This window comes from Bos taurus, chromosome Y (assembly GCF_002263795.3).
Source record: "Bos taurus isolate L1 Dominette 01449 registration number 42190680 breed Hereford chromosome Y, ARS-UCD2.0, whole genome shotgun sequence".
Classification (NCBI taxonomy): domain Eukaryota; kingdom Metazoa; phylum Chordata; class Mammalia; order Artiodactyla; family Bovidae; genus Bos; species Bos taurus.
The window spans coordinates 8,116,057-8,143,756 of NC_082638.1; the positions used below are offsets into that span (position 1 = coordinate 8,116,057).

At 40.8% G+C, this 27,700-nt stretch overlaps 1 protein-coding gene across 1 annotated transcript in view; it reads right to left on the minus strand.

The window, feature by feature from the left end:
• LOC132344468 (eukaryotic translation initiation factor 2 subunit 3, Y-linked) overlaps nt 1–10,036 on the minus strand; it is a 48,591-nt gene extending 38,555 nt beyond the window's left edge. The window contains exons 1-4 of the mRNA XM_059884063.1: nt 9,951–10,036; nt 9,242–9,305; nt 7,823–7,950; nt 7,610–7,731 (exon numbers count right to left, since the gene is read on the minus strand). Of these exons, the coding sequence (XP_059740046.1) occupies nt 7,610–7,731; nt 7,823–7,950; nt 9,242–9,305; nt 9,951–10,022 (386 nt within the window). The 5' untranslated portion in view covers nt 10,023–10,036. The remainder of the gene's footprint in view (nt 1–7,609; nt 7,732–7,822; nt 7,951–9,241; nt 9,306–9,950) is intronic.
• Nucleotides 10,037–27,700: the final 17,664 nt, after the last annotated feature.

Here is a 27,700-nt window from a genome sequence, read left to right on the forward strand (position 1 = left end):
ACATGTTGTCTGCAAATATCTCTGGGTCAGTAAAAGTCTTCTGACCCTTGCAACAGATCTTTTGCAGAGCAATTACTTTTAATTCTGAGGTACTGCAACTTACCAATTTTTTTTTTCCCATGGAATGCAATATGCCGTAATATCTTGAAAGATCAGAGACAATCCCAAGCTCTAAACTTTTTTTGCCTACATTTTCTCTTAAAGGTTTCTTACAGTTTTTTGTGATCCATTTAATACTCAAACGTGGCTGTATGTCAAGTATGTACTCAAAATAGATGAGCTCACACAAATGTTCAAAGAAAATATACATTTTGAATGCAAAGTATTTCATTTAAAACTAGGCTTATTTTTTTTGCCTTTAAACAGACATTATCTGTTTGTTGAATACCGTATTCTCTTCTGAATATTCTATTCTCTCTTATAGAACTCCTTCCATACGTTTGCCAAAACTCAGCTGGGACATTTTGGAGGGGGTCTAATTCTCTGTTTCCTAACTTTGCTGGGATTTTGATAAAAGCTGCATTAAACCTGTGTATATCGGTTGAGCTTTCAATCCATGCACAGATTATATTTAGATTTTCCTTGACTTCTTTCAGAGGTGTGTAATTTTCACATATTTTAGCTTATATGCTCATAAGAATTATTTCCCCTTACTTTTCCTTTTGTGTAATGTCTTTGTGGTTCTGATAAAAGGTAAAGTTTTCCTCATAGAATGATGAAGTATTTCTTCTATCTTCTAAAGCAATGGTGTTTTGTATCTAAAGTATTTCATCTTTTGGAGACTTCGGTAGTTTAAATTTGGGTGGGTATGTAAGTGTTCATTGCTAGTACACTGAAATACAGTGAGCTATTGTTGTATCCTGCAACCATACTTACGAAGCAACATTTCTTTCTGATCTGTATGCCTGATATTATCTTTTCTTAAAATAGTATATATTTTCCAACCAAAAAAACTTTGCTGGTATTTTGATATGGTTAGCATTAAGCCCGTACAGCAATTTGAACAATCTGATTAGGTTTATATTAATTACAGAAATTCAATCAACAAATAACCAGAGGAAGCACCAGGCCTAAATATGTTCACTGGTGAATTCTACCAAACATTTAAGAAAGATATTATACTGATTCCCTGCTGGATCTTTAAGGAGACAGCAGCAAATGAAATACTTCCTCATTTTATAAGGTACACATTACTTTATGCCTAAACCAAACAAAAGCACTGCAAGGAAGGAAAACTACAGTAAAATTCCTCATGAACATACATACAAAAATCTTCAACAAAATATTAACAAACCTAATCCAACAATATCACCATGTGGGATTTAACTAAGGTATTCTAGGCTGATTCAATACCTGATAATCCATTAATGCCTTCCACCATATCAACAGATTAAAGGAAAACCACATAATACTATCAAGAAATGCACAAAAGGCATAAACCCATTTGTAAACCCTTACCAAACTAGGAACAGATGGCAATCTCAAAGTAATAAAAGGTATCTACCGTTAATGTCATATTTGATGGTTAAGAAATGCAATGCTCTTTACTAAGACAAGGAAAAAGCAAAAATGTCTCTTTTTCTCCATGCTTTTGAACATAATAATGGAGTCCCAGCTTATATACTAAAAATATGAAACTGAAATAAAGGTATACAGATTAGAAATGCAGATATAAAATTGTCTTTGTAGATAACATGACTGCCTATGCAGAAAAACTGTTAAAGGCAACAACAAAAAAAAACAAAAAGTAATGAGTGATTAATATAAGACTGTAGATTCAAAGTTAACTTATACAACTCAATCACTTTCCTAAATGGCTGCAATGAACAAGTAGAATGTGAAATTAAAAACACAAACCATTTATATTTTCAACCCTAAAAATAAAAATGCTTAGGTGTAAATCTAAAAAATATGTGTAAGATCTGTATGAGGAAGACTGCAAAATTCTGATGAATGAAACCAAAAAATTAAACAGAGATCCCATGCAATGAGTAGGACAACAATACCATCAAGTTGTTAGTTCTTTTCAAACTGATCTAAAGATACGATGCAATCTGAATGGAAATCCCAGCAAGTCATTTTATGCATATCAACAAACTGATTCTAAAGCTTATGTGCACAATTTCCCTGGTGACTCAGTAGTAAAGAATTATCCTGCAAATTCAGGATCAAGTTTGATCCCTGGCCCAGGAAGATAGTACATGCCACAGAGCAACTAAGCATGGGCACTACAACTACTATGCTCCAGAGTCTGGGAACCACAACTACATAAACCACAACAACTGAAATCTGTGCTCCACAAAAGTCACCACAATAAGCCTAAGCACCAAAACAAACAGCGGCCCCTGCTCACCACAAATAGAGAAAAGCCCATGCAGCAACAAAGACCCAACACAAACCAAAATTTAAAAAATAAATTTTAAAAAATAAAAAAATAAATAAAGTTTATATGCAGAGGTGAGTCTCAGAAAAGCCAAAAGTACTCAATGACAATAACAATATCAGAGGACACAAGCCCACTTCAAGACTTAGTATAAAGGTATAGTAACCAAAACATTGTAGTATGTGAAAAACAGACAAATACTAACAGAACAGAACAAAAACCCAAGAAATAAACTTGTACTGAGTTAACTGATCTCTCAAAGAGATGTAAGGGCAAAGACAGTCTTTTTAACAAACTGTGCTTTAAGAACTGACATCCACATGTTAAAAAAAATAATACATCCAGGCAGAGATCTTATACTTGGTATAAAAATTAGCTCAAAAAACAATCATAAAACTGTAAAACTCCTAGAAGAAAACACTGGAGAAAACATGGATGGCCTTGAACGCAATCACTTTTCAGGCACAACACCAAAACCAGAGATACACTGGCCTTCCTCAAAATTAGAAATTGCTGGGAATTTCCTGGTGGTCCAGTGATCAGCAAGACTCAGCAGAGTGCACAGGTTCAATCCTTGATTGGGGAACTAAAATCCTACAAGGTGCAAGGCAAGGACCACCCCCAACCCCAGCAAAAAAAAAATGAAAAAATATTTTTGTAACTTAAGAATTTTTGCTCTGTAAAGATACTGTCAAGAGAATAAAAAGACAAGCTAAGTAGCAGAAGATATTTTCAAAAGACGTATCTGAAAATGAACTACCACCTAAAGTGTACAGATAACTCTTAAAAATCAAAATATAGAACTGGGTTAAAAAAACAGGTCCAAGACACCCCACCAAAGATTTACTGATGGAAAATAATCACATGATTATTTGATCCCACATGACCTAACAGGAAAATGCTAATTAAAACAAAAAAAAACTTTACTAGAATGGCTAAAATTCTAAACACCAACATCAGCAGATACTACAAGGATGTGAAAAAACATGAGCTCTCATTCATTACTAGTGGGAATGCAAAATGGTAGAGCCATTTTTAAAAAGACTGGTGTTCTCTCACAAAAGCAAACATCCTTTTGCCATTTGGTCCAGCAAATACACTTATTTATTTACTCAAATCAATTGAAAATTTACGTCTATATACACAAAAAAATTTGCATATTTATAACAGCTTTATTCATAACTGCCAAATTTTAAAAAGCAATCAATATATCCTTTTGTAAGTAAATAGATATATACATATGCTGAGATACACCCAGAAAACAAATTATTTAATGCCATTAAGCAAGTTACCAATTACAAAGTGATACAAAACATTCAGTTGAGTTCAGTGGCTCAGTCATGTCCAACTCTTTGAGATCACATGAATTGCAGCACACCAGGCCTCCCTGTCCATTACCAATTCCCAGAGTTCACTCAAACCCACGTCCATCAAGTCGGTGATGCCATCCAGTCATCTCATCCTCCGTCGTCCCCTTTTCTTTCTGTCGCCAATCCCTCCCAGCATCAGGGTCTTTTCCAATGAGTCAACTCTTCACATGAGATGGCCAAAGTACTGGAGTTTCAGCTTTACCATCATTCCTTCCAAAGAAATCCCAGGGCTGATCTCCTTCAGAATGGACTGGTTGGATTTCCTTGCAGTCCAAGGGACTCTCAAGAGTCTTCTCCAACACCACAGCTCAAAGCATCAATTCTTCGGCGCTCAGCCTTCTTCACAGTCCAACTCTCACATCCATACATGACCACTGGAAAAACCATAGCCTTGACCAGAGGGACCTTTGTTGGCAAAGTAATGTCTCTGCTTTTGAACATGCTATCTAGGTTGGTCATAACTTTCCTTCCAAGGAGTGAGCGTCTTTTAATTTCATGGCTGCAATCACCATCTGCAGTGATTTTGAAGCCCAAAAAATAAAGTCTGATACTATTTCCACTGTTTCCCCATCTATTTCCCATGAATTGATGGGACTAGATGCCATGATCTTAGTTTTCTGAATGTTGAGCTTTAAGCCAACTTTTTCACTCTCCTCTTTCACTTTCATCAAGAGGCTTCTTGTATATCATTAAGTAAAAGAGCTCAATAGAAAAAGGGTAGAATAGCAACTATTTACTATTCTAGAAAAGGCAAAACCAGATAAACAAATCTGGAGAAGGGAAAGGCTACCCACTCCAGTATTCTGGCCTGAAGAATTCCACAGACTGTATAGTCCATGGGGTTGTGAAGAGTCAGACTGGACTGAGTGAATTTCACATCACAGAGAAACAAATATCAGTAGTTGCCACGGGTTACAGAGGAGTGAAAGACGAATATGCAGGATACAGAGGATTTTACAGCAACAAAACCACTCTGTAACACAGTATAAGGATGAACACAGAGTAAAAGGACAAACACATCATTAAAAATTTCTGCAAATTTGTAAAATGTAAAACAAGAGTGAACACTAATGTAAATCATGGATACTGGATAATGCTGTGTCAAAACACATTCATCTGAAAATGAGGGGGGCTCTGTTTGCAGGCTATAAGAGAAATCTGTACCTTCTACTCAGTACTCATTTGAAGCTTTAGATATAAAGCTTCTCTAAAAAAAAGTCTACCAAAAAAAAAGAATGAATTACTAGTAAGCTCAAAAGCCTTGACGGATCTCAAAAATACTGTATGTAATGAGTGGAAAAGTCAATTTCAAAGGCAATATACTGTGTTCTAGTGGGCTGCTGTCCACAGGGTCGAATACAGTCCAACACGACTGAAGCGACTTAGCATGCAAGCATGCACTGGAGAAGGAAATGGCAACCCATTCTGGTGTTCTTGCCTGGAGAATACCAGGGACAGAGAAGTCTGGTGGGCTGCTGTCTACGGGGTCGTACAGAGTCAGACATGACTGAAGCAACTTGGCGGCGGCAGCTGCAGCAGCTACTGTGTTCAACATACACAATATTTCTGAAATTTAAAAACTCAGTTAGATAATAGACTGATGCTACTGCTGCTAAGTCACTTCAGTCGTGTCCAACACTGTGCGACCCCATAGATGGCAGCCCACCAGGCTCCCCCGTCCCTGGGATTCTCCAGGCAAGAACACCAGAGTGGGTTGCCATTTCCTTCTCCAATGCATGAAAGGGAAAAGTGAAAATGAAGTCGCTCAGTCGTGTCCGACTCTTCTCGACCCCATGGTCTGCAGCCTACCAGGCTCCTCCATCCATGGGATTTTCCAGGCAAGAGTACTGGAGTGGGGTGCCATTGCCTTCTCCAAGATAATAGACTAGTATTTAGTATTTGCCAGGGATTAAGAACAGTAGGGGATAATGGACTAATCTTTGTGGTAAAATAACATTTCTGTTATCCAGAAAATAGTGACATTACAGGAACAGATATATCATAAAGTAGACATATATATGTATACCAACAGAGAGTGCTTTGTTTTGGTATTACACTGAAGTTTGAAGTAGTAGTATGACTAATGGAGAAGTAAATGACGACCCACTCCATTACTCTTGCCTGGAGAATCCCACGGACAGGGGGCTGGGACAGCTAGAGTCCCTGGGGTCTCAAAGAGTTGGACACAACTGAGTGACTAACACTTTATGACTATTGGGGCAAAACCAATTAAAACTGTACAGGTCTTCTATGTTATCTTGCCAACTTTCAGTTATTCTACAATTATTTCAAAGTTAAAAATGAAAACATGGAGCAGAGCAGTTGGGAAATCAAATATTACATTTGCAATTATTAATAATTTTAGGTATAAAATGCTTACAATAAAAAACTTTAAACCATGTATTAAAAATGTAGATTTTTAAAATAATTTTAGCTTTTAAAACTTTTATTATAGAAGCTTAAGAGATTTGATATTTTCAGAGCATAACTGTAACCACACAATGTGAAATAAACTATTTAAACAAGCAATGATATACATTAAACAAACCACAACTGCATTTTAAGAATGGAAATTTTCACTCAAAAAAGGAATTTACCGAAGGATCTCCACTGTCTTGGAAGACTGAGTGAACCTGCCAGCCTAATGCAAAGAACTCAGCACTTAAGAACAAAAATTACTATGCTTTTAGAATTATTACCATTCTCAAAAATTGAATATTAATATCCTTATGATGTAAAATTTCTTTGGGTACTCCTAATACCTACATACTTGATGAAAGTCAAAGTGGAGAGTAAAAAAGTTGGCTTAAAGCTCAACATTCAGAAAATGAAGATCATGGCAACTGGTCCCATCACTTCATGGGAAATAGATGGGGAAACAGTGTCAGACTTTATTTTAGGGGGCTCCAAAATCACTGCAGATGGTGCCTGAAGCCATGAAATTAAAAGACACTTACTCCTTGGAAGGAAAGTTATAACCAACCTAGATGGCATACTCAAAAGCAGAGACATTACTTTGCCAGTAAAGGTCCATCTAGTCAAGGCTATGGTTTTTCCAGTGGTCATGTATGGATGTGGAGTTGGACTGTGAAGAAAGCTGAGCACCGAAGAACTGATGCTTTTGAACTGTAGTGTTGGAGAAGACTCTTGAGAGTCCCTTGGACTGCAAGGAGATCCAACTAGTCCGTTCTAAAGGAGATCAGTCCTGGGTGTTCTTTGGAAGGAACGATGCTTAAGCTGAAACTCCAGTACTTTGGCCACCTCATGCGAAGAGTTGACTCATTGGAAAAGACCCTGATGCTGGGAGGGATTGGGGGCAGGAGGAGAAGGGGACAACACAGGATGAGATGGCTGGATGGCATCACCAACTTGATGGACGTGAGTTTGAGTGAACTCCGGGAGCTGGTGATGGACAGGGAGGCCTGGCGTGCTGCGATTCATGGGGTCGCAAAGAGTAGGACATGACTGAGCAATTGAACTGAACTGAATACCTACATATGTTAGATGACATGTCAGTGTTCTGAGGAATCAAGATATGCAACATTCCAAAAATGGATACCTACAGGCAAAACTAAGACAAATATGTAACAATATTGGAAGACTAGACAGAAGGACCCCACAGAATATAACGATTCCATACTTGTATTTCTTTAGAGAACCCCAAAATACACATTTTACCTTATATTTAAACAGAATTCTTAAAAAGTTATCAGCAACAAGTGTAAGCTCTAAATTTTATTGAAAATGTTTTGGCAAAAGGTATCTGCACCAGGCTTAGATTTGAATCATTAACTTCACAATTAAATAATTCAATAAGCACAAAGGAAAAAATGTGTATTTAACATAAAGTAATCACCTGACTAGTCTGAAGTTCCCTTTGGTCCCTGGAATGTCTGTAGGAAACTCATCAGGTGTACTACTCCCACAAGATCTGTAACATTCTGGCCGAGGACAACTTTCATCATCAAGTTTGTAAATCTAAAAATTTTAATGAAAATAAATTTAAATTCTCATTTGCATATTTGAAATCCAAGTAAAATTGTTTCTCCTTCCACAGCATACTATGTACCTTGGCATTAGCATACCCAAGCTTGATTGTAATATTTCTTTCTAGCTCATTTTTGAATCTGACAGTGTGAACTCCAGAAATAGCTTTTACCACAGTAGATTTTCCATGAGCAACGTGACCAATTGTACCTACAAAGGCCAAAAAACACTTCATTTATATGCATACCATTATACCAAATATTTCAGTAAAGTTAGAAAAAAAGGCATAATTCACTATAAATGTTTCAAACTACAATCAACAGAGATTTCATTTACGCCCTCCATATATTCTTTTCAACACAAAATTTTTTCTGAAACATGACCAAATGTAACTCTCCATGTACCTGAAAATTTTATTTAAAAATCATAATTTGTGATTATTCAACTTGTTATCAATCTGCAAAAGGAGTTCACTTGACATAAACATTCATCTAAAAACACAAAATTTTGTGTATTAATAAAGTTTCCAGTATTCTAATTGAGGTAAACGTGCACAAAGTCAAGTGAAAGTTGCTCAGTGGCATCCAGCTCTTTGCAACCCCATAGGCTATAGTCTATGCAATTCTCCAGGCCAGAATACTGTAGTGGGTAACCTTTCCGTTCTGTAGATCTTCCCAACCCAGAGATCAAACCCACGTCTTCCGCATTGCAGATGGATTCTTTCCCAGCTGAGCCACAGTGAAGCCTAAACATGCACGAATCCATAAAAACTAGGAAACAACTCCAATTTGATTACAGTAAACAAGTAAATGTTAAGACTGAGCATCCCAAGTGGCATAAAGAATATGCCTGCAATCCAAGAGATGGGGGGGTCCAATCCCTGATGTAGGAAGACTGCCTGGAGAAGGGAATGGAAACCCCTTCAGCATCCTTGCCTACAGAATCCCAAAGCAGAGATTAGCAAGCAACAAGTCCATGGGGTCACAAGAGTCCACACACTTAGCAACTAAATTAGTAGCAGCAAGAGCAGTATAATGTCTTACAATTTTTCACCACTCTAAGGTGTAAGTCTTATTAGGTTTTACCACTAACAGACGTGAAAACATCTACACTCAACTTCTCCCAAATTATGTGTCAATTAAGAAAAGAAGTAAAACACTATTCTAAAAGATTAGATACTAAATAAGAATTTTCAAATCCTGTTAAGAAATCTGTTCTGAAAATACTCTCTACAAAAGGAATTTTCACCTGTTCTTTAACATTCTGCTATACATGCATACACCGTACTCTCTCTTCATACACCTATGTCTTTCCCTGGATTCAAGTGAAGAGTACTGTTTCCCAAGAAATCGAGCAGGTACTTTGCTCATAATGGCTAAAATCTATACATTATATATCTGAGTCTTCCTACAGGTCAGTTAATTGAACAAGAGTTTAAATGTCATCAGAGAGCAATCAACCCTCAACAAGGACAGCACTGTACACAACAATGTATTCTTACCTATATTAATTGTGGCTTGTCTGCTGATAACTTCATGAGAGAGTGGTGTCAACCTGGTAACATCCTGCAATTAAACATTTTAGTTTAAACTACCTCACAAAAGACAAACCGTTATTTATATCTCGTTTTGTATCTACAGTTTGCCATTACCTATTCAGCGCTCCACTGTTTACCAAAAGTACCTTTCTTGCAAAGGCAGTCTTGATTCCCAGTCAGAACAGGGATGCCTGGAGTGCTGCAGTCCATGGGATCGCACAGAGTGAGACACGATTGAGCGACTCAACAACAAAAGCCAAGTCCTAAAAGCCCTTTACATTTACAAAAAGAGACTATATTTACACTAACTCTGGAAGATTTGGAAGACCAGGGCCTCAAATTTCAAGAAAATTAACACTAACGACAGTGTAAAAACTCCTTCCAGAACTGAAGGTATTAACAGTCTTTTCCCGGATCTTCAGAGGAAAAGACCTTAATGGTACTTAATATCTTGACTTTCCTGCCCAAATCTTCGCGTTTCGAAGCTCCATGATTTCACATCGCCAGGCTCAACTCGCACACCTGGATGAACGCTTCAAAGAATGCCCGGGTCCAGGTTTCTGGCATAACTCAGGCTGTCGGCAGCCCGGTACTGCCATGATTGAACTTTTCCCAAAGGTCAGGTCATACCCACTCCTAAGCTCATTCCAATCCGCCTAAAAGAAAACCTTACCAGTGTGGAGAGATCCTGGCGACAAAGATGTGGCTGACCCAGGGTCACACATGACTCCTCACGCCGCGCCATCTTGCCGAACGAGCAACAAAACCGTCCGCGTAGCTTCCTGACCGTTTGCAGGCCCCCTTGTGCCGGTGGGGCTGCGCAGGCGAGAGAGCGACTACGTCTCGCGCCTGGGAGAGGAGAATGGTTGGTGTACCAGAGAGATCACTAAATGACCTTATTTCACTTGGCTTTACATATTACCTGCAGAAAGACTGACCATAAAAAGCAAGCCAAAGATTTAGGGGCCTATTCATTGGCGACCTAAGGGACATTTGTGCAGGCAACGGTAAGGGCAGCCCCAAAAAAGGACGCTTGGTAGAAGGATGACGTAACCGCGCGTCGGGATGTGTCGGCAGTAGTTCTTTCCGTTTCCCTAGCTGATCGCCTGGAAGGCTTTCCAGGGACCTGCTTCCCGTATTTTTTGGTTCCAGTTTCCACAATTTCTTATGGTGAGGTCGCCTGTGGTCTGGGCCAGTCTTCTCCGAAAGGAGGGCTTGTAGTAAGCCACACTCAGGTTCAATAAGTTCCTTTTAGGGGATTGCGGCGTGGGAGAGTGAAGGCTTCCTTGCTAAGTCACTTCAGTTGTGTCCGACTCTGTGCGACCCCATAGACGGCAGCCCACCAGGATCCCCCGTCCCTGGGATTCTCCAGGCAAGAATACTAGAGTGGGCTGCCATTTCCTTCTCCAATGCATGAAAGTGAAAAGTGAAAGTGAAGTCGCTCAGTCGTGTCCGACTCTTCGCGACCCCATGGATTGCAGCCTAACAGGCTCCTCCGTCCATGGGATTTTCCAGGCAAGAGTACTGGAGTGGGGTGCCATTGCCTTCTCCGAAGGCTTCCTTAATGGCTCGTTAAAGAATACGCGTGCAGTGCAGGAGACCCGGGTTCGATTCCTGAGTCGCGAAGATTCGCTGGAGAAGATAGTCTACCCACTCCGATATTCTTGGGCTTCCCTTGTCGCTCAGCTAGTAAAAAATTAGCCCGCAATGCGGGAGACCTGGGTTTGAGCCCTGGGTTGGGAAAATCTGGAGAAGTTAAAAGGCTACCCATTCCAGTATTCTGGCCTAGAGAAGTACATAGACTGAAGGTCCATAGGGTCGCACAGAATCTGACGGGACTGAGGGACTATCACTTTTAGGGAAGAAAGGAAAAGGGCCTTCTGGGGAAAGTTTGATGGAGGGGTCAGTTGTCCGGATGTGGCAATAGCAACTGCATAGGAAGGGACGTTTTTGCAGTACTTTTAGGGTTCTCAATGGCACCCTACTCCAGTACTCTTGCCTGGAAAATCCCATGGACGGAGGAGCCTGGTGGGCTGCAGTCCATGGGGTCGCGAAGAGTCGGACACGACTGAAGTGACTTACCTTAGGGTTCTCAAAGTTTTTAGAAAACAGATAAAGGGAAATATACTTTGGAGAAAATCTGGGCAAATGATTTTACCAGATATTTCAGTAAACAAAGACTGGTAAGGGAATCAAGTCATCAGCATCTGCATTCACCTGCAGATATGTGCCCTGATGGGGTTTAGGGTGGAAAGAAATAGGAAGTCGGCCCAAAATGGTTAAGATGCACAATTTGGGAATGATTTTAATGAGCCCAAACTTCATTTTCCCATTCAAAGAAAAGCCCTATATTCCTTAATTCAGAAGGGTGTATTTCTTTGGTTAGAAATTGATGTTGTGACTATCTCTGTTTTGTTTGATTGGCTTTCTTTTTTTTTTTTTTGCAAAGCGTTCTGTATACCTTGCTCTTCCTTTCCCTCTCTGTAAGTTTCTCAGAGCTAATAATCCTTCCTGTGTTATAATCATCAGTGCTGCTGTGTTTAGTTGCTTTAGTCATGTCTGATTGACTGTGATCCCTATGGCCTGTACCTCACCAGGCTCTTCTGTCCATAGGAAGGCTCCAGGCAAAAATACTGGAGTGGGTTACCATGCCCTCCTCGTAGTCCTCAGTAAGTTAGCCAAATAAAACATTCTCAACTTTTAGGATGTGCCTTTTTTTTCCTTTTTGCTCAGTGTGACAGTACCAGCCACTGACAGGGGCACACAGAACAGACTTTTTTCCTTCGCTTAACTCTGAGGATTTGGATCCTTAGCACCAGCAGAGGCCACTTGTGCCTGTCCACCCCCTTGGAGAGTCCAAACGAATTAGGGTCCTTCTCTTCTGGTACTCAGATATGCCATTTTTGGAAAATCCAGTGATGTAGAACTACTTGGATGTGTTGGTTACCCTTGAAACTTTTTTAAACTTGATACCTTGACTAGTATCATTTGAAAGACACTGGGAAGATTTTTGCTCAGTTTAAATATGGGTATTTTGATGCAGTTAAAAGACTCAGAAGACTGGACTCAGCTGAATGAGTAGGGGTTGGAGTGGGTATTTTGGTGGGAAAATAGCCTGTGATTTTTCCTTGAATTGTCTACTTTAAAACAATTTATTGAAAAAGTGAAGATATCTCAGAGTTTTCACCTCTAAAGAAGGGATACTCCTGGTTTTCTCAGATTCAGGAATGGTGGATACAAGTACCCTTAATTAGCTATTATACCTAAAAGAGAAGGTCATTTGTTTTAATTAAAAAGTTGCTCTGCTGGGGACACATATAAGATCTGTCCTCTCTGTGATCTGAGCACTCACAGTGGTTTTATATTACCTGAGTGAAAAGCTCAAACAAGTAAGAGTTGAGGGACTCTGTGGTAAAATCTAAAGTTTAAGAGTTAATGCCACAAATCATGCTGTAACCCACTGCATGATTGCTACTAGTGTGTTTTTATCTTGACAAAGCTATTGGGGAACTAACCTTTCCAATGAAAGAAAAGCAGTGACAAAATGCCATCCTCAAACTAAGACCCCAACTAGTTTTTGGTAAGCCATTGGCACTTGCTGTTTACCTCTATAAGAATTAAATCAGATGTTGCTGCAGCTGCTGACCTCAACACCCCACTGAAAGTAGTTCAAGTTGGGGGCACAAATGAGGCAGCTGTGCTCTGGGAAAAGCTGGCAAGACAGGTCTTCACAAAGATACTTTAAGGAGCCAGTCTTAGGAGTGCAGTTTTTGTATGTCCTCAAATATAGAATAGCACAAATCCTCCATGGGTATGACTGTTCTTTGAAACTAGGAGAAACTTCTTGCAAAAAATACATGCTTGATTACCTGAACTCCCCTCTCAGCAAAATCGCATATATATGGACCTTCCCCCATCTACCATGGAACAGTTTCAAAGCTACCTGCAATTTTTATCTGGGGCTGCAGTCCTCATTTGGCCCCAAATAAAATGTGACTTGCAGTTCTCAGGTTGTGCTTTTTTTTTTTTAAGTTGACAACTTTATGGCAATCACAAAGGGACACAGAGTAATCTTTTCTCTTTCACCTGAACTCTACAAGTACCAGGAGACTTGGCAGAGGCCAAGTCACCAGAGGCCCTTTGTGCTCATCTGCCTCAGTGTTCTTGGAGAATTCCAGGGATGCAGCTGCTGTCTATGGGGTCACACATAGTTGGACATGAGTGAAGCAACTTAGCAGCAGCAGCAGCAGCAACACCCTCCTTAAGAGTCCGAATGAACTGGGAAAGTCTCTTTGTTCTCAGATCTCTTGTATCTGTGGATGATCTTAAGTTTTACTGGTAGTTGAGCAGGTACTTTCCCCCTCTAAAATCCTGAAGTTACTGGAGTTTGAGGGGGCCCAAGTGAGAGATACTGGGGCAAAGCCAAACAGTGGAAAGATAGGGAAGAGGGCTCAGTTGAAAAACACCAAGGAATGTCTGGGGCTCTGTTGAAAGATTTCATGTTCTTCCTCAATTCAGCCACCTTAATAGAATTTGTTGTGATAAAAGTGAAGACACCACATGAGAGCTATTCTCTGAAGAAAAGGGACAAGACATGTCAAGTTACTGAGAAATTTATAAAAGTGGTGGCACCCAAGTACTCATACTGTCCAGTGGTCCCATAGGAAAACCCACTCATTAATTAAAATGCTTATCAAGGGGTCACATAAGAATTGGCCACTCAGGTGGCTGTCAAAAAGTCAAACAATAAATGCTGAAGAGCCTGCATAGAGAAAAGGGAACCCTCTTACACTGTTGGTGGGAATGCAAACTAGTACAGTCACTATGGAGAAGAGTGGAAATTCCTTAAGAAACAGGAAATAGAACTGCCATATGACCCAGAAATCCCACTGCTGGACATACACACCGAGGAAACCAGAATTGAAAGAGACACGTGTACCCCAGTGTCCATCACAGCACTGTTTACAATAGCTAGGACATGGGAGCAATCTAGATGTCCACTGGTAGACTAAGAAATGGCTAAGAAAGCTATGGTACATATACACAATGGAATATTCAGTTCAGTTCAGTCACTCAGTCGTGTCCTACTCTTTGCAATCCCATGAATCGCAGCCCACCAGGCCTCCCTGTCTATCACCAACTCCGGAGTTCTCCCAAATTCATGTGCAGTTGGTGATGCCATCTAGCCATGTCATTGTCTGTTGTCCCCTACTGCTCCTGCCCCCAATGCCTCCCAGCATCAGAGTCTTTTCCAGTGAGTTGGCTCTTCGCATGAGATGACCAAAGTACTGGGGTTTCAGCCTCAGCATCAGTCCTTCCAATGAACACCCAGGACTGATCTCCTTTAGGATGGACTGGTTGGATCTCCTTGCAGTCCAAGGGACTCACAAGACTCTGCTCCAGCACCACAGTTCAAAAGCATCAATTCTTTGGCGCTCAGCTTTCTTCACAGTTCAACTCTCACATCCATACATGACCACTGGAAAAACCATAGCCTTGACTAGATGGACCTTTGGTGGCAAAGTAATGTCTCTGCTTTTCAATATGCTATCTAGGTTGGTCATAACTTTCCTTCCAAGGAATAAGCGTCTTTTAATTTCATGACTGCAATCACCATCTGCAGTGATTTTGGAGCCCCCAAAAATGAAGCCTGACAGTTTCCACTGTTTCCCCATCTATTTCCCGTGAAGTGATGGGACTAGATGCCATGATCTTCGTTTTCTGAATGTTGAGCTTTAAGCCAACTTTTTTACTCTCCTCTTTCAGTTTCATCAAGAGGCTTTTGAGTTCCTCTTCACTTTCTGCCATAAGGGTGGTATCATCTGCATATCTGAGGTTATTGATATTTCTCCTGGCAATCTTGATTCCAGCCTATGCTTCTTCCAGCCCTGTGTTTCTCATGATGTACTCTACATATAAGTTAAATAAGCAGGGTGACAATATGCAGCCTTGATGTATTCCTTTTCCTATTTGGAACCAGTCTATTGTTCCATGTCCAGTTCTAACTGTTGCTTCCTGACCTGCATATAGGTTTTTCAAGAGGCAGGTCAGGTGTTCTGGGATTCTTATCTCTTTCAGAATTTTCCACAGTTTGTGGTGATCCACACAGTCAAAGGCTTTGGTGTGGACATTAATTAGCCATGGGTGTACGTGTGTCTGATCCTGAAACCCCCTCCCTCCTCACTCTTTTTCCCATCCTTCAAGGTTGTCTCAATGCACTGGCTTTGAGTGCCCTGTATCATGCATGAAACTTGGACTGGTAATCTATTTCACATATGGTAATATGCATGTTTCAGTGCCATTCTTTTAAATCATCCCACCCTCATCTTCTCTCACAGAGTCCAAAAGTCTGTCCTTTGTATCTTTGTCTCTCTTGCTGTCTTGCATATAGGGTCATTGTTACCATCTTTCTAAATTCCACGTATATGCATTAATATACTGTACTGGTGTTTTTCTTTCAAACTTACTTCACTTTAATAGGCTCCAGTTTCATCCACATCATTAGAACTGACTCAAATGCATTCTTTTTAATAACTGAGTAATACTTCATTGGTTTATGTACCACAGCTTTCTTATCCATTTATCTGCCAATGGACATGTAGGTTGCTTCCATGTCCTGGCTATTCTAAACAGTGCTGCTATGAACATTGGGGTACACATGTCTGTTTCAGTTCTTGTTTCCTCAGCGTGTAGGCCCAGCATTGGGATTTCTGGGTCATATGGCAGTTCTATTTCCAGTTTTTTAAGGAATCCCCACATTGTTCACCATCGTGGCTATACTAGATTGCATCCCTACCAAAAGGGTAAGAGAGTTCCCTTTTCTTCGCACCCTCTCCATTTTTTGTTCCTCCTCTATTGTTTGACTTTTGTTTTTTAATTTAAAATTTTAATTAATGTTTCTAAATAAAATAAACTTTTTGGTCAGATTAAGACAAGTTAGTGGGTTTCAGTTGAAAGTGGTTCCAGCTTAACTTGCCTTTTCAAGTCAAATTAATTGCTATCACTAGTGTTATGTGAGGTTATGCAAATTTAATCATTCTTTTCAATACAATTGTGTTATAACAAATAATTTGTTTTCTCTGCAAATTAATTAGTAAGATTCAGACATGTTAAATATTCATTCACATAAACTTCTGGGCAATGTTAGAAAATGATAATACTTCCTAAAAAGCCTTAGTGTTACCTGCACCAAGAATCTGGGTTAATAACCAGGGAAATCCAGTGTTTCTGGTGTCTCACACCCACTTCATCGTCCTTCACAAGCGCCGAGTCCTTTAAGCCCAGGACCAGTCACAGGTGGGCATGGCCATCGCCCAGCAAGGGTCACAGGCGCTTTGGTCACAGGACCCAGGTTGACCCGACCCCGGCTGAGCCCCTGCCCCGCCCTCAACTCCCGAGGAGCCCTGCTTTCTGACACGTGTTCACCTTCCACCACAGCACAGGAGGGGAGGAGCGGGCGGGGGTGGGGGTGGGGGTGGTTTTTTATACTGAAAAATGGTACAGAATACTCAGATTAAAAAGTAGGAGTCTGGGGAGCACTGACTCACCCCCACGTTTACGTGGAGGTGCTGTGCGCCTTGTGCGGAAGCGGGCGGGCCTGAAATAACCCAAACAATCCTGGCTTGGCAGACAAGCAAGACACCCGGTGTCCCCCCAGGAGGAGGAAGCCCTCCGCCACACAAGCGTCACTTCAGATCAGAGGGGCGAACTATCAGAAAATGTTTTGCATACCTCTACACTCACTGCAGACATGTATGTGGTCTATTAGCTCCTTTCTTGTAAAAGCTCTTTGGTCCTCACTATAAAGCCTAGAATTGCTGGTGCTGGTTACTCCAGCCGTAGTCCCGTGACCCAGAGTCGGAGAAGGAGAAACTGCCCTTCACAGACCGAGCACCCAGAGCATCCTTCCGCCGTGTGGTCCACCGTTGGCGGGGTCTGCTGTTTATGAACCACAGCATCCTGCTCTGGAATTTACCACCGGGTCTGATGTGTCACTCACCTCTTGCTCTCGGTGAAGAATGACTTAAGCCGACTCTTTAGCCGTTTACTAAACCACCTTAACTTTACACATTGTGAGCAGACAAGAGTGCCAGCGTGTGCATCAAAGGCGATCCAGACGAACTTGTCCTCCCGTAATTCAGGGTTAAGATAACTCATCCAGGAAGCCTACCCTTCAGTGCGGAGCTCACCAGCACCCTGAGCGAGTGGTGCTGCAAAAGGAGCGTAAGTGGGGAGACGGAGACCCTGACCCAGAGGTGCCGAGAGACGGGGTGCTGGGGGGAGAGGGGCGGGAAGCCCTCGTCCAGCCTCCTATCACACACTCTTGGCTCAAAATGGGGGAAAACTCCACCAACTTTCAAAATAAAGATGACAGTCTGAAGAGCTGTGCTGAGGTTCCATCCTTAGAGGACACGCAGGGTGCGTGGAGCCCCGCAGCCAGCAGACTCGGTAAGGACGCCTGCTTGGATCCACGCAGAGGAGAGTTTTAAGTAAACAGTCTGCACGACGTGTACCCAGCCCAGCCGCTGTGGCTGCAGGTGGGAATAGGGAGGGAGTGGGGCAGGGGGAGGGGGGGACACAGAATCCTCTGCCCCTCCTGTGACTTTTTGCAGCAGATGGCTGCCGTGGGATGGAGGGGGCGGGGTGGGGGGGAAACTCAGCGGCAGGCCTGGAGGACCAGAGCTCTGGGCTCCTTGACAGCTGACTCCCACGGGGAGAAACCCGCCAGGACAGGGTCGGGAGGGTGGTAGGCGGCTGGGCAGAAGCGCTGAGTCCTGGCGTCGTAGCAGCTCTCCCACAGTCTCTGCACCCGCCACCTGACCCCCTGCCAGTATCCTACCAGTGTCCGTGCAGCTCTGCCTGGAGACCAGCAGGCTGCCTTCCAGCGCCTGCTCTTGGGGATTCTCCAGGGTCCCGCCTGTGAAGCAGTCAGTCCAGGGAGCACTGGCTCTGTCCTGGGTCCGGAACAGGGACCCGCCTAGGGCCTTGGGGGGTCATCAGGCGATGTGCTTCCCTCCCAAGGAGCCCACAAAGGGGGTTGAACCACCATCAGAGCAGCAGCAGACCAAAGAGCTGGAAGGTCGATAAAGTGAAGTTGCTCAGTCATATCTGACTCTCTGCGACCCCATGGACTGTAGCCCACTAGGTTCCTCCATCCATGGGATTGTCCAGGCAAGAATACTGAAGTGGGCTGCCATTTCCTTCTCCGTATTGTTTGACTTTTGGATAGCAGCCACTCTGACAGGCATGAGATGGTACCACATTGTGATTTTGATTTGCATTTCTCTGATAACAAGTGATGTCAAGCATCTTTTCATGTGTTTGTTAGCCATCTGTATGTCTTCTTTGGAGAAATATCTGCTCAGTTCTTTGGCTCACTTTTTCATTGGGTTGTTTGTTTTCCTGGTGTTGAGCTGCATGAGCTGCTTGTATATTTTTGAGGTTAATTCTTTGTCAGTTGCTTCATTTGCTATTATTTCCTCCCATTCTGAAGGCTGCCTTTTCACCTTGCTTATAGTTTCCTTCATTGGTCAAAAACTTTTTGGTTTAATTAGGTCTCATTTGTTTAGTTTTGCTTTTATTTCCATTACTCTGGGAGGTGAGTCATAGAGGATCTTGCTGTGATTTATGTCAGAGAGTGTTTTGCCTATCTTTTCCTCTAGGAGTTTTATAGTTTCTGGTCTTACATTTAGATCTTTAGTCCATTTTGAGTTTATTTTTTGTGTATGGTGTTAGACAGTGTTCTAGTTTCATTCTTTGACAGGTGGTTGACTGGTTTTCCCAGCACCTCTTTTTAAAGAGATTGTCTTTTCTCCATTGTATATTCTTGCCTCCTTGTCACAGATAAAGTGTCCACAAGTGCCTGGATTTATCTCTGGACTTCCAAGTTTGTTCCATTGATTAATATTTCTGTCTTTATGCCAGTACTGTAGTGTCTTAATGAAGGTTGCTGTGTGGTATAGTCTGTAGTCAGGCAGGTTGATTCCTCCAGTTCCATTGTTCTTCCTCAAGATTGCTTTGGCTATTGGAGGCTTTTTGTATTTTCATACAAACTGTGAAATTATTTGTTCTAGATCTGTGAAAAATACTGTTTGTAGCTTGATAGGGATTACATTGAATGTATAGATTGCTTTGGGTAATATACTCATTTTCACTATATTGATTCTCATGAACATGATATATTTCACCACCTATTTGTGTAATCTCTGATTTGTTTCATGAGTATTTTATAATTTTCTACATATTGGTCTTTTGTTTCTTTAGGTAGATTTATTCCTAAGTAAATCATTCTTTTTCCACAATGGTGAATGGAATTGTTACCTTAATTTCTCTTTCTTTTTCCTCATTGTTAGTGTGTAGGAATGCAAGGGATTTCTGTGTGTTAATTCTATATCCTGCAACTTTACTATATTAATTAATTAGCTGTAGTAATTTTCTGGTGGTGTCTTTTGGTTTTCTATGTAGAGGATCGCAACATTTGCAAACAGAGTTTTACTTCTTCTTTTTCAATTTGGATTCCTTTTATTTCTTTTTCTTCTCTGATGGCTGTGGCTAAAACTTCCAAAACTATGTTGAATAGTAGTGGTGAGTGTGGGCATCCTTGTCTTGTTCTTGACTTTGGGGGAAATTCTTTCAATTTTTCAGCATTGAGGATAATGTTTGCTGTGGGTTTATCATATATAGCTTTTATTATCTTGAGGTATGTTCCTTCTATGCCTGCATTCTAGATGGTTTTTTTTTTTATCATATATGGGTGTTGCATTTTGTCAAAGGCTTTCTCTGCATCTATTGAGATAATCATATGGTTTTAATCTTTGCATTTGTTAATATGGTTTATCACATTGATTGATTTGTGAATATTGAAGAATCCCTGTATCCCTGGAATAAAGCCCATTTGGTCATGATGTATGATCTTTTCAATATGTAGTTGGATTCTGTTTGCTAGAATTTTGTTGAGGATTTTTTCATTTATGTTCGTTAGTGATATTGGTCTGTAGTTTTCTTTTTATGTGGCATCTTTGTCTGGTTTTGGTATTAGGGTGATTGTGGCCTCATAAATTGAGTTTGGCAGTTTACCTTCCGCTACAATTTTTTGGAAGACTTTGAGTAGGACAGGTGTTAGTTCTTCTCTAAATTTTTGGTAGAATTCAGCTGTGAAGCTGTCTGATCCTGGACTTTTGTTTGTTGGAAGATTTTTGATAATGGTTTTATTTTCCATGCTTGTGATGGGTGTGTTAAGATTATTTTCTATTTTTTCCTGGTTCAATTTTGGAACTTATACTCTTCTAAGAATTCCTCCATTTCTTCCAAGATGTCCATTGTCATATAAATATGCTGATAGTAGTCTCTTATGATCCTTTATATTTCTCTGTTGTCTGTAGTGATTTGTCCATTTTCATATCTAATTTTTTGATTTGAGACTTCTCCCTTTTTTTCTTGATGAGTCTGGCTAATGGTTTGGCTATTTTATTTATCTTCTCAAAGAATCAGCTTTTAGAGTTGTTGATTTTTGCTATAGTCTCTTTTGTTTCTTTTTCATTTATTTCCACCATAATTTTTATGATTTCTTTCCTTCTACTATCCCTGGAGTTCTTCATTTCTTCTCATTCTAGTTATTTTAGGTGTAAATTAGTTAATTTATTTGATTTTACTCTCATTTCTTGAGGTAAGCTTGTATTATTATGAACCTTCCCCCTTAGCACTGCTTTTACTGAATTCCATAGATTTTGGGTTGTTGTGTTTTCATTTTCATTTGTTTCTATGCATATTTTGATTTTTTTTTACTTCTTTGATTTTTTGGTTATTCAGAAGCGTGTTATTTAGCCTCCATATATTTTTATTTTTAATAGTTTTCTTTCCTGTAGTTGATACCACATAGTTACCACATTGTGATCAGAAAAGATACTTGAAACAATTTCAGTTTTTTTTTTAATTTACCAATGCTAGATTTATGGCCCAGGATCTGATTATCCTGGAGAATGTTTTGTGTACATTTGAGAAAAAGGTGAAATTCATTGTTTTGGGGTGAAATGTCCTATAGATATCGATTTTGTCTAACTGGTCCATTGTATCATTTAAAGTTTGTGTTTCCTTGCTAATTCTCTGGTTGATCTATCCATAGGTTTTAGTGGGGTATTAAAGTCTCCCACTATTATTGTGCCAGGGTTAATGCCCCGTTTCATACTTTTTAAAATTCCTTTACATATTGCAGTCCCCTTTTATTGGGTACATATATATTTATAATTGTTTTATCTTCTTCTTGGATTGATCCTTTAATCATTATGTAGTATCCTTCTTTGTCTCTTTTCAGTTCAGTTCAGTCGCTCAGTCGTGTTCGACTCTGTGACCCCCATGGACTGCAGCATGCCAGGCCTCTCTGTCCATCGCCCACTCTCGGAATTTACTCAAATTCATGTCCATTGAGTCAGTGATGCCATCCAACCATTTCATCCTCTGTCGTCCCCTTCTCCTCCTGCCTTCAATCTTTTCCAGCAGCAGGGTCTTTCTTTGCATTAGGCAGCCAAAATATTGGAATTTCAGCTTCAGTATCAGTCCTTCCAGTGAAAATTCAGGACTGAATTTCCTTTAGGATGGACTGGTCGGATGTCCTTGCAGTCTAAGGGACTCTCAAGAGTCTTGTCCAATACCAAGTTCAAAAGCATCAATTCCTCAGCACTCAGCTTTCTTTATAGTCCAGCCCTCACATTCATACATGACCACTGGAAAAAACATAGGTTTTACTAGACAGATCTTTGTTGGCAAAGTAATGTCTCTGCTTTTTAATATGCTATCTAGGTTGGTCATAACTTTCCTTTCAAGGAGCAAGCATCTTTTAATTTCGTAGCTGCAGTCTGCAGTGATTCTGGAGCCCCCCAAAATAAAGTCTATCACTGTCTCTTTTCACAGCCTTTATTTCTAAATTTATTTTATCTGATATGAGTATTGCTACTCCTGCTTTCTTTTGGCCTCCATTTGGATGAAATATGTTTTTCCAGTCCTTCAGTTTCAGTCTGTATGTTTTCCTTTGTTTGAGGTGGGTCTCTTGTAGACTGCTTATATAAGAGTCTTATTTTTGTATACATTCAGGCAGTCTTTGTGTTTTGTTTGGGACATTAACCTATTTACATTTAAGGTAATTATTGATAAGTATTATCCTGTTGCCTTTTACATTGTTGTTTTGGGTTCAGGTTATAAACCTTTTCTGTGTTTCCTGTCTAGAGAAGATCCTTTAGCATTTGTTGAAGAGCTGGTTTGGTGGAGCTGAATTTTCTTAGCTTTTGCTTGTCTGTGAATGTTTTGATTTCTCATTCATACTTGAATGAGATCCTACTGGGTTAATCATCTGGCTGTAGGTACTTCTGTTCCATCACTTTAAGTGTGTCCTGCCATTCCCTTCTGGCCTGCAGAATTTCTATTGAAAGATCAACCGTTACATTTATGGGATCTTGTGAGTTCCTTGTTTCTTTTCTCTTGCTGCTTTTAATATTTGTTCTTTCTGTTTGATCTTCTTTAGTTTGACTAATATGTGTCTCGGGTGTTTCACCTTGGGTTAATCCTGTTTGGGACTCTCTGGGTTTTTTGGACTTGGGTGGATATTTCCTTCCCCATTTTAGGGGAAGTTTCCAACTATTGTCTCCTCAAGTATTTTCTCATGGTCTTTCATTTTGTCTTGTTTTTCTGGGACACTTGTAATTCCAATGTAACATTGTCCCAGAGGTCTCTTGAGGTTGTCCTCATTTCTTTTAATTCTTTTTTATTTTTTCTTCTCTGCCTCATTTATTTCTACCATTCTATCTTCCACCTCACTTTATCTATCTTATGCCTCAGTTATTCTACCTTTGGTTCCCTCCAGAGTGCTTTTGATCTCAGTTTATTGCATTATTCATTATTGTTTGACTCTTTTTTTTATTTCTTCTAGTCCTTGTTAAACATTTTTTGCATATTCTCAATCCTTGTCTCCAGTCTATTTTTCTGTAACTCCCTTTTGTTTTCAAGATTTTGGATCATCTTTACTCTCATTATTTGGAATTGTTTTACAGGTAGACTCCCTATTTTCTCCTGTTTTGTTTGGTTTGGTGGCCATTTATCATGTTGCTTTACCTGCTGAATATTTCTCTGCCTTTTCATTTTGTTTAAATTGCTGTGTTTGGGGTGGCTTTTCCGTAGCCGAGAAGTTTGTGGTTCCTCTTTATTGTGGAGATTGCTTGCTGTGCGCTGGGTTGGACTAGTGGCTTGTCAAAGTTTCCTGATTAGGGGAGCTTGTGGTTGAAACTGGATCTCTTCTCTCTGGAGTGCAATGAAGTGTCCAGTATTGAGTTTTGGGGTGTCTATGGGTTTGGCATGGGTTTGGGCCACCTGTAGTTTACTACTTAGGGATGTGTTTCTGTGTTGCTGGAGAATTAGCATGGTTTGTCTTGCTCTGCATCTTGTTGGCTCTTGGGTGGTGCTTGGTTTCAGTGTAGGTATGGAGGCTTTTGGATGAACTCTTGTGAATTTATCTTCCATGGAATCAGGAGTTCTCAGGTGTTCTCAAGTTTTGGATATAAGCCTCCTGTCTCTGGCTTTCAGTATTATTCTTACCGTGGCCTCAGGACTTCTACATCCATATAGCACAGATGATAAAACATCTAGGTTTATGTTGAAACAATTCTCTACATCGAGGAACACCCAGAGAGGTTCACAGAGTTACATGGAGAAGAGAAGAGGGAGGAAGGAGATAAGGGTGCCTAAGAGAAGAGTGGGAGTCAAAGGGGGAGAGAGTAATCTAGCCAGTAATCAATTCCGTATGCATTTTCCACAGTCTGAAATACCGAGAGAGGTTCACAGAGGTGACCAGAAGGAGAAGAGACCAATCTAGACAGTAATCAGTTCCGTTAGTGTTAGCCACAGCCCAGAATACCTGAGAGTTTCACAGAATTAAGTAGAGAAGAGAAGGGTCAGGGAGGAGATAGAGGTGACCTGGGGGAGAAAAAGGAGAGTCAAAAGGGGAGAGAGCAATCAAGGCAGTAATCACACCCCTACGTGAAGATGGATACTGAAGATTAGATTCTTAAAGGTACAAAATTGATAACAAATACCAAAAAGCAAAGATTAGAATTTAGGGTAGAGGTAAGACTCAATAATCCAATATTAAAAATACAAAACAAAATAAAAAAATTATAATATATATATATGAAATTTGCTTTAAAAATAGAGTCTCTTTTGCAAGGTAATAGTAAGTTATAAAAATGAAAAAATGAATAATAACAATAAAAAATTTTAATGATAGTAGTAAAAATATATCTAGGAATTTCTCTGGAGCTCTTGTGGGCACTGTGAGGTCTGCTCAGTTTCAGATAGTTCCTTTTTCCAGCTTGTACTTCTTCTCAAGGTCTACAGGCCCCTTCCAATGCTTAGTCAGTGTTAACTACAGGGTTTTAATCTGTTACACCTGTCACTGCCAGAATAGTTCCTTCTTCTTTGTTTATTTTGACTTCTGTTTGCAGTTCTCTTCTGTAGAGTAAGGGAGTTAGAGAAAGTGAGGTTTGGAAAAAGATCGAGACCGGCCCTTTATAGGAACAGATCACCTCTAATAAGGTGAGAAGGGGCAGCAGTTAGATTAGTGAGCTGCTGCACTAACCCAAGAAAAGAGTAAGTATATATAGGCATGTGTGTGGAAAGCTATTGTCTTAAGGGAGCCTGTTCTTCTCCAAGTTTGTTCAGTTATCTCTTAAACGGCTGGAGCAAGGAATTCTATAGATCGGCAGAGGATGGGACCAGTTGGGAGCTGGGCGTAATCAACGTTAATGTCCTTTTTTTTTCTTTGGGTGAGAGCATTCTTAGTTTTGCATAGAATGGTGGGGATAACCTGGAGGAGAGGTTTAACTCCAGGCTATTTTGAGCTGTGTAACTTTTCATCTTCAGTGTCTAATTTCCACCCTGACACAAAGTGGTGAAGGTGCTCACTTACTTAGGCTCACTTGTTCAGTTGTGTTGTGGGGAGGGAGGAACACTGCAAACAAATATCACTGGCATGTGTGGGGAGTGCTCGTTAGTTATGTTGCAAATTCTCAACATATGAAAGTTTAAATAAATTGGTACACATATGCAATAGATTGTTTTCCTGGTGGCTCAGCTGGTAAAGAATCCACCTGCCAGCAGGAGACCTGGGTTCAGTCCCTGTCCTGGGAAAATCCTCTGAAGAAGAAAAGGGCTACCCAGTCCAGGATTCTGGCCTGGAGAATTCTGTGGACTGTACAGTTAATTGGGTTCCAAAGAGTTGGACACAATTGAGTGACTTTTACTCTCACTATTCAATGGAATGTTACTGAACAATACATTAAACTAGCTGCTGAATCTAAATAATTAAGCTACATACAAGATTTCAGAGGTCCCCACCCACCCCCTCAGAGTATACAACAGGATTTCATTTACATAAACCCTTGGAAAATGTACACCAGAAGGATAGGAGCAGAATTTGCCCAGGAATGAAGGATGAAAAAAACTCGTGAGAAGAGAACCTTGGAACCTCTTATTTATGCATGTTAAAGTTTCAGACCACTGCTCTAAATTCAACTTTATTTTATTCATTCCAATACCAGTGTCTATATAGGATTCAACCTTAAAAAGTCATTCCTAACAATGTTTAACTTTCTACCACTCTCTGTGTGCTCACTCCTGTTGGACTCTTTGGGACCCAGTGAAGTACCCCTCCAGGCTCCACTGTCCATGGGATTTCCAAGGTAAGAAATCCCAGGTAAGAAATAGTGGAGTAGGGTAGCCATGCCCTCCTCCAGAGTCTTTCCCACTCACTGATAGAATCTGCATCTCCTGCATTGGCAAGTGGATTCTTTACTGCTGAACAGCCAGCTAAGGTCGACTGAGCCTAATAAGTACTCCAAATTGCAGTGCATGCACAACGCAGCACAGAAGGCAATGGCAACCCATTCCAGTACTCTTGCCTGGAAAATTCCATGGATGGAGGAGCCTGGTAGGCTGTAGTCCACGGGTTTGGGAAGAGTTGGACACAACTGAGGGACTTCACTTTCACTTTTCACTTTCATGCATTGGAGAAGGAAATGGCAATCCACTCCAGTGTTCTTGTCTGGATAATCCCGGGGATGGGGGAGCCTGGTGGGCTGCCATCTATGGGGTCACACAGAGTCGGACACGACTGAAACAATTTAGCAGCAGCAGCAGCAGCAGCACAACCCAGCACTGTGCCACAACCCTACCTCCACGCTAGCAGGATAAAGAAGGCCTTGCAGGACTCAGGGCCCTGTAATCCCGGACCTTTGCAGAGCATTCATGGGCCTCAGGTATATCCTCCTATCTTCAGGGCAAAATCAGTTAAACAGACTGAAATCCAGCTGCCCACCACTGCCACCAGTAGTGACACCAGAATCATGGCAGCAGCCAGGTGACTGCACAGCTTCTACACTCCCTATAACCAGGGAACCAATTGCCACAGATTTCCTTTTGTGGAGTGTTGCCTATCCCTATTCCACAAAAGTTATCTGTGGCATTTTGAACGGGCACTTTGGGCAGGGACACAGACCAACTTGCTTGCACAGCAAAAAGGGTGGGGCTTTTTTACTTGGGACAGTAGGGCTTTGCTGTCCAGGCTTCAGTTGGGATCTAGTCCCAATTCTTTAGTGGTTAGTTCTGAAGCGATTTCTCAGGATTTGCAGCTCCCTCACTGATTGCTGCTCGTGGTCACAGGTTCTGGTGTCTTATGCTGTTCTGTTATTTTTAACCTACTTAATCTTTGGTTTATTTGAAGTAATAATTATCTCTTCCTTCCAGCTCTAAATGGGATATGTATCTAATTTATTTTTTCCTATTATAGTTAAAAATTATATAATCGATAGTGCCCAATCCTAAAAATCATCCCGCAGTGCCAAACAATAACACTTGCAAAATAAAATCTGTGATAATTAGCCGTAAAGGTCAGTACTTGACTAATAACTGACAGCTTCCTCAGTTTTTCTCTTGCCACCAATTTAGGACCAACCAGGAAAGCCAAATACATTCACCTAACCCTTCAACTAGGATGCCCTGCCTTCTCTTTTTGTTGCTATAAAACTTCCCACCCCTCTGCCTAAATCTCTGCCCAACAGTGGTAAGGTTGGCTTTAAATCATTACCATAGTAACCTATGAAAAAATAGCCTGAATTCTCACTTAGATGGTATTTATTACCATATGTTGTGTTTTATAGATAGTGAAATGCATATGTGTATATATGTGTATGGTTGGATAAATTTTGTTAAGTCTGTGCAACGTTAAATTACAGCTAATCAGAACAAGGGAGAAGGAAATGGCAACCCACTCAAGGGTTCTTGCCTGGAGAATCCCAGGGACAGGGGAGCCTGGTGGGCTGCCGTCTATAGGGTTGCACAGAGTCGGACACGACTGAAGCGACTTAGCAGCAGCAGCTACTTATT